This window comes from Bufo bufo, chromosome 5 (assembly GCF_905171765.1).
Source record: "Bufo bufo chromosome 5, aBufBuf1.1, whole genome shotgun sequence".
NCBI lineage: Eukaryota > Metazoa > Chordata > Amphibia > Anura > Bufonidae > Bufo > Bufo bufo.
Window position 1 is genome coordinate 542,697,319 of NC_053393.1, and position 13,745 is coordinate 542,711,063.

Sequence of the window (13,745 nt, forward strand, 5' to 3'; positions counted from 1 at the left end):
CCTTACATCTCCTGCCAGCTAGCCGCTCCTCCTAAGGCTCCATTCACACGTCCGCAATGTGTTTTGCGGATCCACAAAACAGGGACAGCGGCAATGTGGGTTCCGCATTTTGCGGACCGCACTTCGCCAGCACTATAGAATATGCCTATTCTTGTCCGCAATTTTTTTCGGGAACAGAATTGCAGACCGGGAACAAAATTGCTGACGTGTGAATGGACCTTACAGCTCCCGCCAGCTAGCCCCTCCTCCTTACAGCTCCCGGGAGTACGCCCCTCCTCCTTACAGCTCCAGCCAGCTAGCCCCTCCTCCTTACAGCTCCCGCCAGCTAGCCCTTCCTCCTTATAGCTCCCGCCAGCTAGCCCTTCCTCCTTATAGCTCCCGCCAGCTAGCCCTTCCTCCTTATAGCTCCCGCCAGCTAGCCCTTTCTCCTTACAGCTCCCGCCAGCTAGCCCTTTCTCCTTACAGCTCCCGCCAGCTAGCCCCTCCTCTTTACAGCTCCCGCCAGCTAGCCCCTCCTCCTTACAGCTCCCGCCAGCTAGCCCCTCCTCTTTACAGCTCCCGCCAGCTTTCTCGGCTGCAGGACACTGTACCACCCAAACTAACCAATAACAAAGCTCCTTATTGCAGGCACAGGCAGCACTGATGTACTTCCAGGACGTTCAGAGCGCCTGCGCTGATGAATGGCATGGAAAAGTCTACGGCGTATTGGTACACCTTAAACGTTTTTCAGAGAGAAGAACAGCCTGAACAGGCATCTCTGGCGCTTGTACAGACGTTACTGCGACCTCTGGTCTGAAGTCATCCCCACATTCCCATATCAGCAGTCCAGTGTAATACCGCCGGTAATTACCAGATGATCGTGCAGATTACAGCGTGGAGACAAACAATGGAATAACGACCGCCCCCCCCCCCCCCATACTGTGGAGAAGATGGCTGCATGTAATGGGAGCGGTCCCCTCAGCAGGCGAGTCCTTCCTTATCGCCTGGAAAATCTGCCTCTGTAATAATACAGCCTCTACACACACTACCAACAACATACAATCCCACACAGCCCCCCCCATCACACACAAACCACAGGCAGCACCCTCCAACACAGCCCCCATATACAACCCAAACACCTCCCTCCAACACAGCCCCCCACATACAACCCAAACACCTCCCTCCAACACAGCCCCCCATCTCAGCATACAATCCAACACAGCCCCCCTATACCACCAGATCCCCCTTCATCAGCATCCACCCCCCACCATCTCAGTGTACAATCCCTCACATACAACCGGCAGACATCACCCTACTACATCGCCCCCCAGATACCCCCTCCCTCTGCATCCACACAGCGGTCTCCCAGTGTACAATCCCACACAGCACATCCCCAGCACCTTCACAGCATAAAATCACACGTCTGCTACACAGCCGCCATTTTCCTAACCACTAGCATCACACAGCAGCCCCCCCCCCAGTATATAATATCACACAGCAGCCCCCCCCCCAGTATATAATATCACACAGCAGCCCCTCCCCCAGTATATAATATCACACAGCAGCCCCTCCCCCAGTATATAATATCACACAGCAGCCCCCCCCCCAGTATATAATATCACACAGCAGCCCCTCCCCCAGTATATAATCTCACACAGCAGCCCCTCCCCCAGTATATAATCTCACACAGCAGCCCCTCCCCCAGTATATAATCTCACACAGCAGCCCCCCAGTATATAATATCACACAGCAGCCCCTCCCCCAGTATATAATCTCACACAGCAGCCCCTCCCCCAGTATATAATCTCACACAGCAGCCCCCCCCCCCCAGTATATAATATCACACAGCAGCCCCTCCCCCAGTATATAATCTCACACAGCAGCCCCTCCCCCAGTATATAATCTCACACAGCAGCCCCCCAGTATATAATATCACACAGCAGCCCCTCCCCCAGTATATAATATCACACAGCAGCCCCTCCCCCAGTATATAATATCACACAGCAGCCCCTCCCCCAGTATATAATATCACACAGCAGCCCCTCCCCCAGTATATAATATCACACAGCAGCCCCTCCCCCAGTATATAATATCACACAGCAGCCCCTCCCCCAGTATATAATATCACACAGCAGCCCCTCCCCCAGTATATAATATCACACAGCAGCCCCCCCCAGTATATAATATCACACAGCAGCCCCTCCCCCAGTATATAATATCACACAGCAGCCCCTCCCCCAGTATATAATCTCACACAGCAGCCCCTCCCCCAGTATATAATCTCACACAGCAGCCCCCACAGCTCAGTGTACAGTCCCTCAGTACATTAGTAGGTTCCGCGCACTTCTCCCGCGCTGCTGACACTCGCCAGCTCCATGATCCATGTGAAAAAGCGGGCGGCTCTCCTGGCACCGATCCACGTGATCAAGGAGTGCCACGTGAGGTTGTGACATCAGCAGGTCCTTACCAAATATAGTATCTAGTATATAATATCACACAGCCCCCCCAGTATATTATTTCACACAGCAGCCCCCCCAGTATATAATATCACACAGCAGCCCCTCCCCCAGTATATAATATCACACAGCAGCCCCCCCAGTATAATATAATATCACGCAGCAGCCCCCCCCAGTATATAATCTCACACAGCAGCCCCTCCCCCAGTATAATATAATATCACGCAGCAGCCCCCCCAGTATATAATATCACACAGCAGCCCCCCCCCCCAGTATATAATATCACACAGCAGCCCCCCCCAGTATATAATATCACACAGCAGCCCCCCCAGTATAATATAATATCACACAGCAGCCCCCCCCAGTATATAATCTCACACAGCAGCCCCTCCCCCAGTATAATATAATATCACGCAGCAGCCCCCCCAGTATATTATTTCACACAGCAGCCCCCCCAGTATATAATATCACACAGCAGCCCCCCCAGTATATAATATCACACAGCAGCCCCCCCAGTATATATCACACAGCAGCCCCCCAGTATATATCACACAGCAGCCCCCCAGTATATATCACACAGCCGCCCCCCAGTATATAATATCACACAGCCCCCCCAGTATATAATAGCACACAGCCGCCCCCCAGTATATAATAGCACACAGCCGCCCCCCCAGTATATAATAGCACACACCCCCCCCCCAGTATATAATACTACACAGCAGCCCCCCCAGTATATAATACTACACAGCAGCCCCCCCCAGTATATAATAGCACACAGCAGCCCCCCCCCTGTATATAATAGCACACAGCAGCCTCCCCCCTGTATATAATAGCACACAGCAGCCTCCCCCCCCAGTATATAATAGCACACAGCCCCCCCCCAGTATATAATAGCACACAGCAGCCCCCCCCAGTATATAATAGCACACAGCAGGCCCCCCCAGTATATAATAGCACACAGCCCCCCCCCCCCCGTATATAATAGCACACAGCCGCCCCCCCAGTATATAATACTACACAGCAGCCCCCCCATTATATAATAGCACACAGCCCCCCCATTATATAATAGCACACAGCCCCCCCAGTATATAATATCACACAGCCCCCCCCGTATATAATAGCACACAGCCGCCCCCCCCCAGTATATAATATCACACAGCCCCCCCCGTATATAATAGCACACAGCCCCCCCAGTATATAATATCACACAGCCCCCCCCGTATATAATAGCACACAGCCGCCCCCCCCCAGTATATAATAGCACACAGCCGCCCCCCCCCAGTATATAATAGCACACAGCCGCCCCCCCAGTATATAATACTACACAGCCCCCCCCCCAGTATATAATACTACACAGCAGCCCCCTCCTGTATATAATAGCACACAGCCCCCCCCCCCCAGTATATAATAGCACACAGCCGCCCCCCCCCCAGTATATAATAGCACACAGCCCCCCCCCCCCCCCCAGTATATAATAGCACACAGCCCCCCCCCCCCCCCTGTATATAATAGCACACAGCCGGCCCCCCAGTATATAATAGCACACAGCCGCCCCCCCAGTATATAATAGCACACAGCCGCCCCCCCAGTATATAATACTACACAGCACTCCCCCCCGTATTTAATACTACAGACGCCGCCATCCCTGAGTCCTTCCCACTCTGCAAACAATCAGCCTGTGCTGGTCACGTGATGTTGTGACGTCAGCAGGTCCTTTCGTTACCCTGGTGTTTGCGCTGAGGCCGAAAGTGCGGCGCACGTGGGGAAGATGGAGCGTCTGGCGGCGGAGCTTCACCGGGTGCAGGCGCTGAAGTTCGGCAGCTTCACCCTGAAGAGTGGGGTCCTGTCCCCCGTCTACTTCGACCTGAGGGTGATCGTGTCCTACCCGGCGCTGCTCAACCAGGTGCGTGGATGGCGGGGGGCAGTGAGTGTGGGGGCAAAGGAGGGAGAAGTCACAGGGGGAGGGGGCAGTGAGTGTGGGGGCAAAGGAGGGAGAAGTCACAGGAGGAGGAGGGGCAGTGAGTGTGGGGGCAAAGGAGGGAGAAGTCACAGGAGGAGGGGGCAGTGAGTGTAGGGGCAAAGGAGGGAGAAGTCACAGGAGGAGGGGCAGTGAGTGTGGGGGCAAAGGAGGGAGAAGTCACAGGAGGAGGGGGCAGTAAGTGTAGGGGCAAAGGAGGGAGAAGTCACAGGAGGAGGGGGCAGTGAGTGTAGGGGCAAAGGAGGGAGAAGTCACAGGGGGAGGGGGGGCAGTGAGTGTAGGGGCAAAGGAGGGAGAAGTCACAGGGGGAGGGGGCAGTGAGTGTAGGGGCAAAGGAGGGAGAAGTCACAGGAGGAGGGGGCAGTGAGTGTAGGGGCAAAGGAGGGAGAAGTCACAGGGGGAGGGGGCAGTGAGTGTAGGGGCAAAGGAGGGAGAAGTCACAGGAGGAGGGGGCAGTGAGTGTAGGGGCAAAGGAGGGAGAAGTCACAGGAGGAGGGGGCAGTGAGTGTAGGGGCAAAGGAGGGAGAAGTCACAGGAGGAGGGGGCAGTGAGTGTAGGGGCAAAGGAGGGAGAAGTCACAGGGGGAGGGGGCAGTGAGTGTAGGGGCAAAGGAGGGAGAAGTCACAGGAGGAGGGGCAGTGAGTGTAGGGGCAAAGGGGGGAGAAGTCACAGGAGGAGGGGGCAGTGAGTGTGGGGGCAAAGGAGGGAGAAGTCACAGGAGGAGGAGGGGGCAGTGAGTGTGGGGGCAAAGGAGGGAGAAGTCACAGGAGGAGGAGGGGGCAGTGAGTGTGGGGGCAAAGGAGGGAGAAGTCACAGGAGGAGGAGGGGGCAGTGAGTGTGGGGGCAAAGGAGGGAGAAGTCACAGGAGGAGGAGGGGGCAGTGAGGGTAGGGGCAAAGGAGGGAGAAGTCACAGGAGGAGGAGGGGGCAGTGAGGGTAGGGGCAAAGGAGGGAGAAGTCACAGGGGGAGGGGGGGCAGTGAGTGTAGGGGCAAAGGGGGGAGAAGTCACAGGAGGAGGGGGCAGTGAGTGTAGGGGCAAAGGGGGGAGAAGTCACAGGAGGAGGGGGCAGTGAGGGTAGGGGCAAAGGAGGGAGAAGTCACAGGAGGAGGAGGGGGCAGTGAGTGTGGGGGCAAAGGAGGGAGAAGTCACAGGAGGAGGGGGGGCAGTGAGTGTGGGGGCAAAGGAGGGAGAAGTCACAGGGGGAGGGGGGGCAGTGAGTGTGGGGGCAAAGGAGGGAGAAGTCACAGGGGGAGGGGGGGCAGTGAGTGTAGGGGCAAAGGGGGGAGAAGTCACAGGAGGAGGAGGGGCAAAGGAGGGAGAAGTCACAGGAGGAGGAGGGGCAAAGGAGGGAGAAGTCACAGGAGGAGGGCGCAGTGAGTGTAGGGGCAAAGGAGGGAGAAGTCACAGGAGGAGGGGGGCAGTGAGTGTGGGGGCAAAGGAGGGAGAAGTCACAGGGGGAGGGGGGGCAGTGAGTGTAGGGGCAAAGGGGGGAGAAGTCACAGGAGGAGGGCGCAGTGAGTGTAGGGGCAAAGGGGGGAGAAGTCACAGGAGGAGGGGGCAGTGAGTGTAGGGGCAAAGGGGGGAGAAGTCACAGGAGGAGGGGGCAGTGAGTGTGGGGGCAAAGGAGGGAGAAGTCACAGGAGGAGGAGGGGGCAGTGAGTGTGGGGGCAAAGGAGGGAGAAGTCACAGGAGGAGGAGGGGGCAGTGAGTGTGGGGGCAAAGGAGGGAGAAGTCACAGGAGGAGGAGGGGGCAGTGAGTGTGGGGGCAAAGGAGGGAGAAGTCACAGGAGGAGGAGGGGGCAGTGAGGGTAGGGGCAAAGGAGGGAGAAGTCACAGGAGGAGGAGGGGGCAGTGAGGGTAGGGGCAAAGGAGGGAGAAGTCACAGGGGGAGGGGGGGCAGTGAGTGTAGGGGCAAAGGGGGGAGAAGTCACAGGAGGAGGGCGCAGTGAGTGTAGGGGCAAAGGGGGGAGAAGTCACAGGAGGAGGGGGCAGTGAGTGTAGGGGCAAAGGGGGGAGAAGTCACAGGAGGAGGGGGCAGTGAGGGTAGGGGCAAAGGAGGGAGAAGTCACAGGAGGAGGGGGCGGTGAGTGTAGGGGCAAAGGAGGGAGAAGTCACAGGAGGAGGGGGCGGTGAGTGTAGGGGCAAAGGAGGGAGAAGTCACAGGAGGAGGGGGCGGTGAGTGTAGGGGCAAAGGAGGGAGAAGTCACAGGAGGAGGGGGCGGTGAGTGTAGGGGCAAAGGGGGGAGAAGTCACAGGAGGAGGGGGCGGTGAGTGTAGGGGCAAAGGAGGGAGAAGTCACAGGAGGAGGGGGCGGTGAGTGTAGGGGCAAAGGAGGGAGAAGTCACAGGAGGAGGGGGCGGTGAGTGTAGGGGCAAAGGAGGGAGAAGTCACAGGAGGAGGGGGCGGTGAGTGTAGGGGCAAAGGAGGGAGAAGTCACAGGAGGAGGGGGCGGTGAGTGTAGGGGCAAAGGAGGGAGAAGTCACAGGAGGAGGAGGGGGCAGTGAGTGTAGGGGCAAAGGGGGGAGAAGTCACAGGAGGGGGGGGCAGTGAGTGTAGGGGCAAAGGAGGGAGAAGTCACAGGAGGAGGGGGGCAGTGAGTGTAGGGGCAAAGGAGGGAGAAGTCACAGGAGGAGGAGGCAGTGAGTGTGGGGGCAAAGGAGGGAGAAGTCACAGGAGGAGGGGGCAGTGAGTGTGGGGGCAAAGGAGGGAGAAGTCACAGGAGGAGGAGGGGGCAGTGAGTGTGGGGGCAAAGGAGGGAGAAGTCACAGGAGGAGGAGGAGGCAGTGAGTGTAGGGGCAAAGGGGGGAGAAGTCACAGGAGGAGGGGGCAGTGAGTGTAGGGGCAAAGGAGGGAGAAGTCACAGGAGGAGGGGGGCAGTGAGTGTAGGGGCAAAGGGGGGAGGAAAAGGGCAGGCTGATATATAGGGTAATGTGGGGGCAGGATAGACAGAGGCCCTACTGTCTGACCCTAGGGATGATGCACTTGGTGGGTCGTGTTTTTGACCTCTGGCTCACGCAGGTCGCGGATCGCCTCTACCGGACGGCTCAGGATGCGGGGGTGCAGTATCACACGGTCTGCGGCGTTCCGTACACTGCCCTCCCCCTCGCCACCATTATTTGCGTGACTCACCAGTTACCGATGCTGATCCGCAGGAAAGAGGCCAAAGGCTACGGTGAGTGGGTCATGTGATTGGCGGTTCTGGACGGTGTCCAGCTGGGTGGGGAGGTCGGATCCTTCATCCTCGTCTTCTGTTCCAGGAACCAAGCGTCTGGTGGAGGGCGCCATCACCCCCGGGGACACCTGCCTGATCATTGAGGACGTGGTGACGAGCGGCTCCAGCGTCCTGGAGACAGCGGAGGTGCTCCGACGGGAGGGGCTGCAGGTGACGGACGCCATTGTGCTGGTGGACAGAGAGCAGGGCGGCCGGGAGAAGCTGGCGGAGAGCGGCATCACGCTGCACGCCATCTGCACCCTCAGCCAGCTCATGGACGTCCTGCAGCAGCTTGGGAAGGTGGACGCAGAGACGGTGGAGAACGTCCGGAGGTTTATAGCGGGGAGTAAGGTGAGCGCACCAGTCCAGGCCCCCTGCAGCGCCCTCAGCTACTCCACCCGCGCCGCCCTCCCCGACACTCACCCTATGGCTCAGCGGCTGCTCCGCCTGATGGAGAAGAAGCAGAGTAACCTGTGCGTGTCAGCCGACCTTACGGACTGTGCGGAGCTGCTCCTGCTGGCTGAGGAGCTGGGACCCTCCATCTGTATGCTGAAGACCCACGTGGACATCCTGAGTGACTTCACCCCCGATGTCTCCTCCCGTCTCCGAACGCTCGCTGATCAGCACGACTTTCTCATCTTCGAAGATCGCAAGTTTGCAGACATTGGGAACACGGTGAAGCACCAGTATGAGGGTGAGGACTCGCCCGCACCCACACCCTCTGGTCTCCAGGGGGCACGGTGACCCGACTTTTGATCTTTTCTGCAGGTGGCGTTTTCAGAATCTCATCGTGGGCTGATGTGGTAAACGTCCATGCTGTGCCAGGCCCCGGGGTGGTACAAGGTCTGCAGGAGGTGGGGGAGGAGCTGGGCAGGGGCTGCCTCGTGATCGCCGAGATGAGCTCCAAGGGGTCACTGGCTACTGGAGAGTACACCAAGGCGGCTGTGAGTAGTCTGATAGCGGCCTATAATCACCAGGCAGATCTCGTAAGGGGTATCCCTCAGCTGTGGTGGCTTCTGGTGGGAGGGGCCTGCGGTGGGGTCTGGCAGGAGGGGTTTGCGGTGGGGTCTGGCAGCGATCTGTCTCCCTCACGCTTACGTATACCTGCCCTTCTGTATATGGCGGGGTCTGATTGTTCTCCTCTGTCCCCCCAGGTGCGGCTGGCGGAGGAGTACCCCACTTTTGTGTTCGGCTTTATCTCTGGAGGTAAAGTGAGTGAGCGGCCGCAGTTTCTGCACCTGACGCCGGGGGTCCAGATGCAGCCGGGAGGTGAGTGGTATCACAGGACACCCGCACCTCACATCATGCAGAAACCAGGCGCCTCGTGGCGTCTCCTGCCCACACTGAGGGTGACCCAGAACCAACTACAGGTGGTAGCGCAGGGAGGGGCATGCTGAGACCCTGCTGGTCCAGAAGATGGGATCCGGTGACCCCTTCACTACTGATCTGTGTGTAGGATGTAGTGAGCAGCTGGAAGACCCCCATAAGATCCACTCCGTTTATGGGGTCACTCACTGACGTGTCTTTGTCTCCCACAGGAGATTCTCTGGGGCAGCAGTACCAGACGCCACATGAGGTCATGAACAAGGGCTGTGATGTCATAATCGTGGGCCGCGGTATCCTTTCATCTAACAAGCGGCTGGTGGCGGCGGAGATGTACCGGCGGGCCGGCTGGGAGGCTTACGTGGCCAGGACTGGCGGGCGACCATGAGTCCCTGCCGATGGTCGCTATCACGGATGAGCGAATCGACTTCGGATGAAACATCCGAAGTCTATTCGCATAAATCTTTGTTCCAATACTGTACGGAGCAGGAGATCCGCACAGTATTAGAATGTATTGGCTCCGATGAGCCGAAATTATTGCTTCACTTCATGCAATGACTTCATAAATTAATTTGTATTGTAAAAAAAAACATTTCCCAAACTCTGGTTCGGTTCTGAGGTACCACTTGGAACCCAAACCTGAGTTCGGTAATTATTTTTGTATTTTTTTTTATTATTTTTTAATGAAGTTCTATAGTATTTAATTCATGGCCGACTCTGTACAATATACACTGGCGATCAAAATTAGAGAACAACTTATGAACACTTGATTTTTTTTTTTTCCAGAAATAATGTAATCTACATTGATTATCATCTGAAGGATTTTTTGTAAGAGGTGCACCATGCCGTAAGAACAGGGTTTTCCAAAATAACCAAAGTATATCAAAATAAAACCTTTTTATTATTATTTTTAAACGTGATGATGATAATTAGAGAACAGCAATGACTGTAGCACAGAGACAGATTCTGACTACATTTTCTGCAGATTGTCACCGATCAGTAAGTCCCTCGGGCCCTCGGCTTTGAAGGACTTCAGCAGATCTGCGGCCACCGGACATCACTCGTCTCTCACACGGCTCTGGGGGATTTTATCTCCACTCTTCTTCCAGTAACGGTTCTGTGACTGTTGTGGGTTTCTTAACCGTGACTTTGTCACCAAGGATTTTCCAGTTCCGTGGCCCCGCAATAAAAAATATAGCATGTCCTATTCTTGTCCATTTTGGGGACAAGAATAGGCATTTCTACAATGGGAGGGCCGCCCGTTCCGTTCCGCAAATTGAGGAAGGCACACGGGCGGCTTCCGTGTTTTGCGGACCGCAAAAAAACGGAACTGTCGTGTGCATGAGGCCAAAGCCTACCTTGTAATTGATAGACCAAGGGTGAAGCCGGGGGTCAATTGAAATCCCTTACTTGCAGATAGCCCGTCAGTGGTATGGGACTAATTCATGGGCCGATCAAGAGTAAATAATAGACCCCATAATCGGCAGGGGGAGTCTGGTCCAGGAAGCCAGTGAACGGCATCTGACGCTGGAATTTAAAGGCCGCTACGCACGCGCCATCTAACTCAAGGCCCGCCTAAATAGGAACATGTGACCCGTCACGCGAACCCGGAAGAGACGCGGCGCCTGTGAAGCGCAGCGCCAATTACGGTGGAACGCGGCGTCGGGTCACGTGAGACGGAAACATAGGAGGAGGAATCGCGCGGTGCCTAACAACATAGGACGCTCCAGATGGGGAACGCACATGTTGCTGCGAGGGCCGTAAGTGTAAACAGACCCAACTATCGAGGTGGTTGTTGGCAGGAGCACAGGGAAAAGATAATGGTTGGAGGATTATATAGCAAGGAGGGGAAGGAGTGGGGCTCAGAGGGGAGCATGGAAGTGAAGGCAGTGGGCTCCATATGGAATCAATAGGCTACAGTTTGATAAATAGATAATAGATTTTTTTTTTTTTATATATATCTATATTTTAATAGTTTGGACTTTTCAGACGTGGCGATATGTGATATGTTTATTTATTGTTTATATATTTTATATGTAAAATTGGGAAAGGGGGTGATTTATACTTAATAATTTAAACTTTTTATTTAATAACTATTTCCCCCCCCCCTTAGGGGCTAGAACCTGGGATCTTTTAATCCCTTGTCCTATTTAGGCTACATGTACACGGCACTTGTTTTTTGCGGTCCGCAAATAGCAGATCTGTGTTCCTGTGTTTTTTTTATTTATTTTTTTATTTTTATTTATTTTTTACATCCACATCCATTCCGTTTGTCCGCAAATTTTGTAGGTTGCGTTTCCGTGTGTCTTCAGTTTTTTTTTTTTTTTTTTTTTGCCGTCGGCATAAAAAACCCCTGAAGGCTGTAATTCTTATTTAATATATACAGGTTTCCCAGCAACCATCCGCAAAAAAAAACTGATGCGGATGACATACGGATGGCTTCCATTGGTCATCCGCGTTTTTGTGCGGACCTATTGACTTCAATGGGTCCGCAAAACGTTTATTGCGGACAAGAATAGGACATGCAATACTTTTTTTGCGGACGGGAAACGCAATGGGTGAGTCCACCACATTTTTAATGGATCTATAGAAATGAATGGGAAACAATTCGATCCGCAAAAAACCACTGCCGTGTGCATGTAGCCTCACCCTGATAGATCTCACACTGTCCCTGCTGCACTGTGCACAGTACACACAGCAGCAGGGAGGTTACCATGGCAGCCAGGGCTTCAGTAGCGTCCTGGCTGCCATGGTAACAGATTGGAGCCTCAGCAGTGTAAGGGGCTCCTATCAGAAGCTGCCACTGCACCACCAATGAGGAGGAGAGGGGGACCCTGTGGCCACTGCCACCAATGATTTTAATGTTGAGGGGGGCGGACGCACTGCGCCACCAATGATATTTAACCTTTTAATACAGAAGGCGGGTGCCGGCAGCAGATCAGCTGCAGTTAACCCCTCAGGTGCCACACCTGAGGGGTTAACTGCCGCTGATCGCAGCTCCTTGTCATAGGCAGGGTACCGGCTATGTGATTCTGCTGCCGGCACCTGCCTCCTGTATTAAACGTTAAAGATGACCTTTCATGGGCCTAGACTTTGTTAAGTAGCAGACTACATAGAGCGGTGCCCAGGGATCTTCCTGCACTTACTATTATTCCTGGGCGCCGCTCTGTTCGCCCGCTGTGGCCCCCATTACCGTCTCCTGCTACGTATGCTAATTACTACTATTGGAGCAATGGGGAGGAGACATCAGCTTCTCTCCTGGGCGTTCCTTCTCGTGATTGGACAGCACATGGAGAAGGAACGCCCAGGAGAGAAGCTGATGTCTCCTGCCCATTGCTCCGATAGTAGTAATTAGCATACAGAGCAGGTAACGGGGGGCCACAGCGGGTGAACGGAGCGGCGCCCAGGAATAATAGTAAGTGCAGGGAGATCCCTGACCGCCGCTCTATGTAGCCTGCTACTTAACAAAGTCCAGGCCCGTGAAAGGTCGGCCTATCATTGGTGGCGCAGTGCGCCCGACCCTCTCTATTGGCAGCGCGGCACAGGGTGGGGGAGACTGCTTCCTTCTCCCCTGTGCTGCTGAGGGAACAGGAGCGCGCTGACAGCAGCGCGCACATGTTCTGTGATACTAGACTGCGCAGCCCAGTATCAAAAAATGGAAATCCCGCTATCGTATCGATATCGGGACAAAAGTATCGATTGGGTATCGAAATTTCGATACCCGCAACGACCCTAGTTTATTAAGTCCTAACAGAGCCACAGTTTTTAGATCGTAAATCCAGCGAGCTTCCCTTTTGCAAGATGCCTCTGTCCCAATCGCCTCCCCTCAATGGTGGGTGCATCTTATCAATGCCCACGAATGTGATTTGGGCATTGCCATTATGCAGAGTATGGACATGTTTTGCGACCGGTCTGTCTCTTTGATTAACAATATCATTTAGGTGCTCGCCCACCCGTCTCCGAAATTCACAAATTGTCTTTCCGATATACTCCTTGCCACATTCGCATGCAAGTCCGTATATATGATCCCACGAGATCTGCAATTAATAAAATGATGGATGGTATACCTCTTCCCAGTCACATTACTCCAGAACGCCTTACCAGTTTGGATATACTTGCGTATATATTACATCCGTAGCATCCCTGAATGTTACTACGGATCCATGTACTACCGGACATGGGCACGGGAGTGAACTGGCTGTGCACGAGTCTGTCCTGCAGATTCCTGCCTCGCCGATAGGTGGGTAATCTCCTACAACTTCCTTAAGATCAGGATCCGCCAGTATTTCCCCACAACATCGCGTATCGGCTTGGCCGCTTCATCATAGGTCGTTATGAGACGAATGGTTCGATTCGTTTGTGCACATTTAGGTTTTGGTGTAAGCAGAGAAGTACGGTCAGCCTGCAAGGCTGACCTAAAGGCCGTTCTGAGGACCTTATCAGGATAACCTCTCTGTTGAAACCTTAATCGTAGGTCTGCCGCCTGAGAAAGGAAATTATTTTTGGAGGAACAACTCCTTCTGAGGCGCAGATACTGCCCTTTAGGAATACCTCTTCTGGGTGGGAGTGGATGTCCACTCTCCCACCTCAGAAGGGAATTGGGTTTCCTATATACAGTAGTATCCAGTTCACCCATCTCATTTTTAGTAATAGAGACACCCAGAAAGGGTATAGATATGGAGTCAGACTCTCAAGTGAAACGTAGACCTATCTGGTTGTGATTGAGCCCCTTCACAAATGTTTCAAAAGTATTCTTGGTCCCATACCAGATGGTGATGATGTCATCAATGGACCGTG

At 54.5% G+C, this 13,745-nt stretch overlaps 1 protein-coding gene across 1 annotated transcript; it reads left to right on the forward strand.

The window, feature by feature from the left end:
* Window positions 1-4,114: 4,114 nt before the first annotated feature.
* On the forward strand, window positions 4,115-9,647 carry LOC121000728 (uridine 5'-monophosphate synthase-like). The gene is made up of 6 exons (XM_040431348.1): window positions 4,115-4,338; window positions 7,433-7,586; window positions 7,672-8,319; window positions 8,394-8,569; window positions 8,780-8,894; window positions 9,164-9,647. The coding sequence occupies exons 1-6, from the start codon at window positions 4,204-4,206 to the stop codon at window positions 9,334-9,336; spliced, it is 1,401 nt and encodes a 466-aa protein (XP_040287282.1). The 5' UTR covers window positions 4,115-4,203; the 3' UTR covers window positions 9,337-9,647.
* The last annotated feature ends 4,098 nt before the right edge of the window (window positions 9,648-13,745 follow it).

Coding starts and splice junctions, on each gene's coding strand:
- LOC121000728 (XM_040431348.1), top strand. CDS start 4,204: ATGGAGCGTCTGGCGGCGGAGCTTCACCGGGTGCAGGCGCTGAAGTTC. Junction 7,587..7,671: donor GAAAGAGGCCAAAGGCTACG/GTGAGTGGGTCA, acceptor CTTCTGTTCCAG/GAACCAAGCGTCTGGTGGAG. Junction 8,895..9,163: donor GGTCCAGATGCAGCCGGGAG/GTGAGTGGTATC, acceptor TGTCTCCCACAG/GAGATTCTCTGGGGCAGCAG.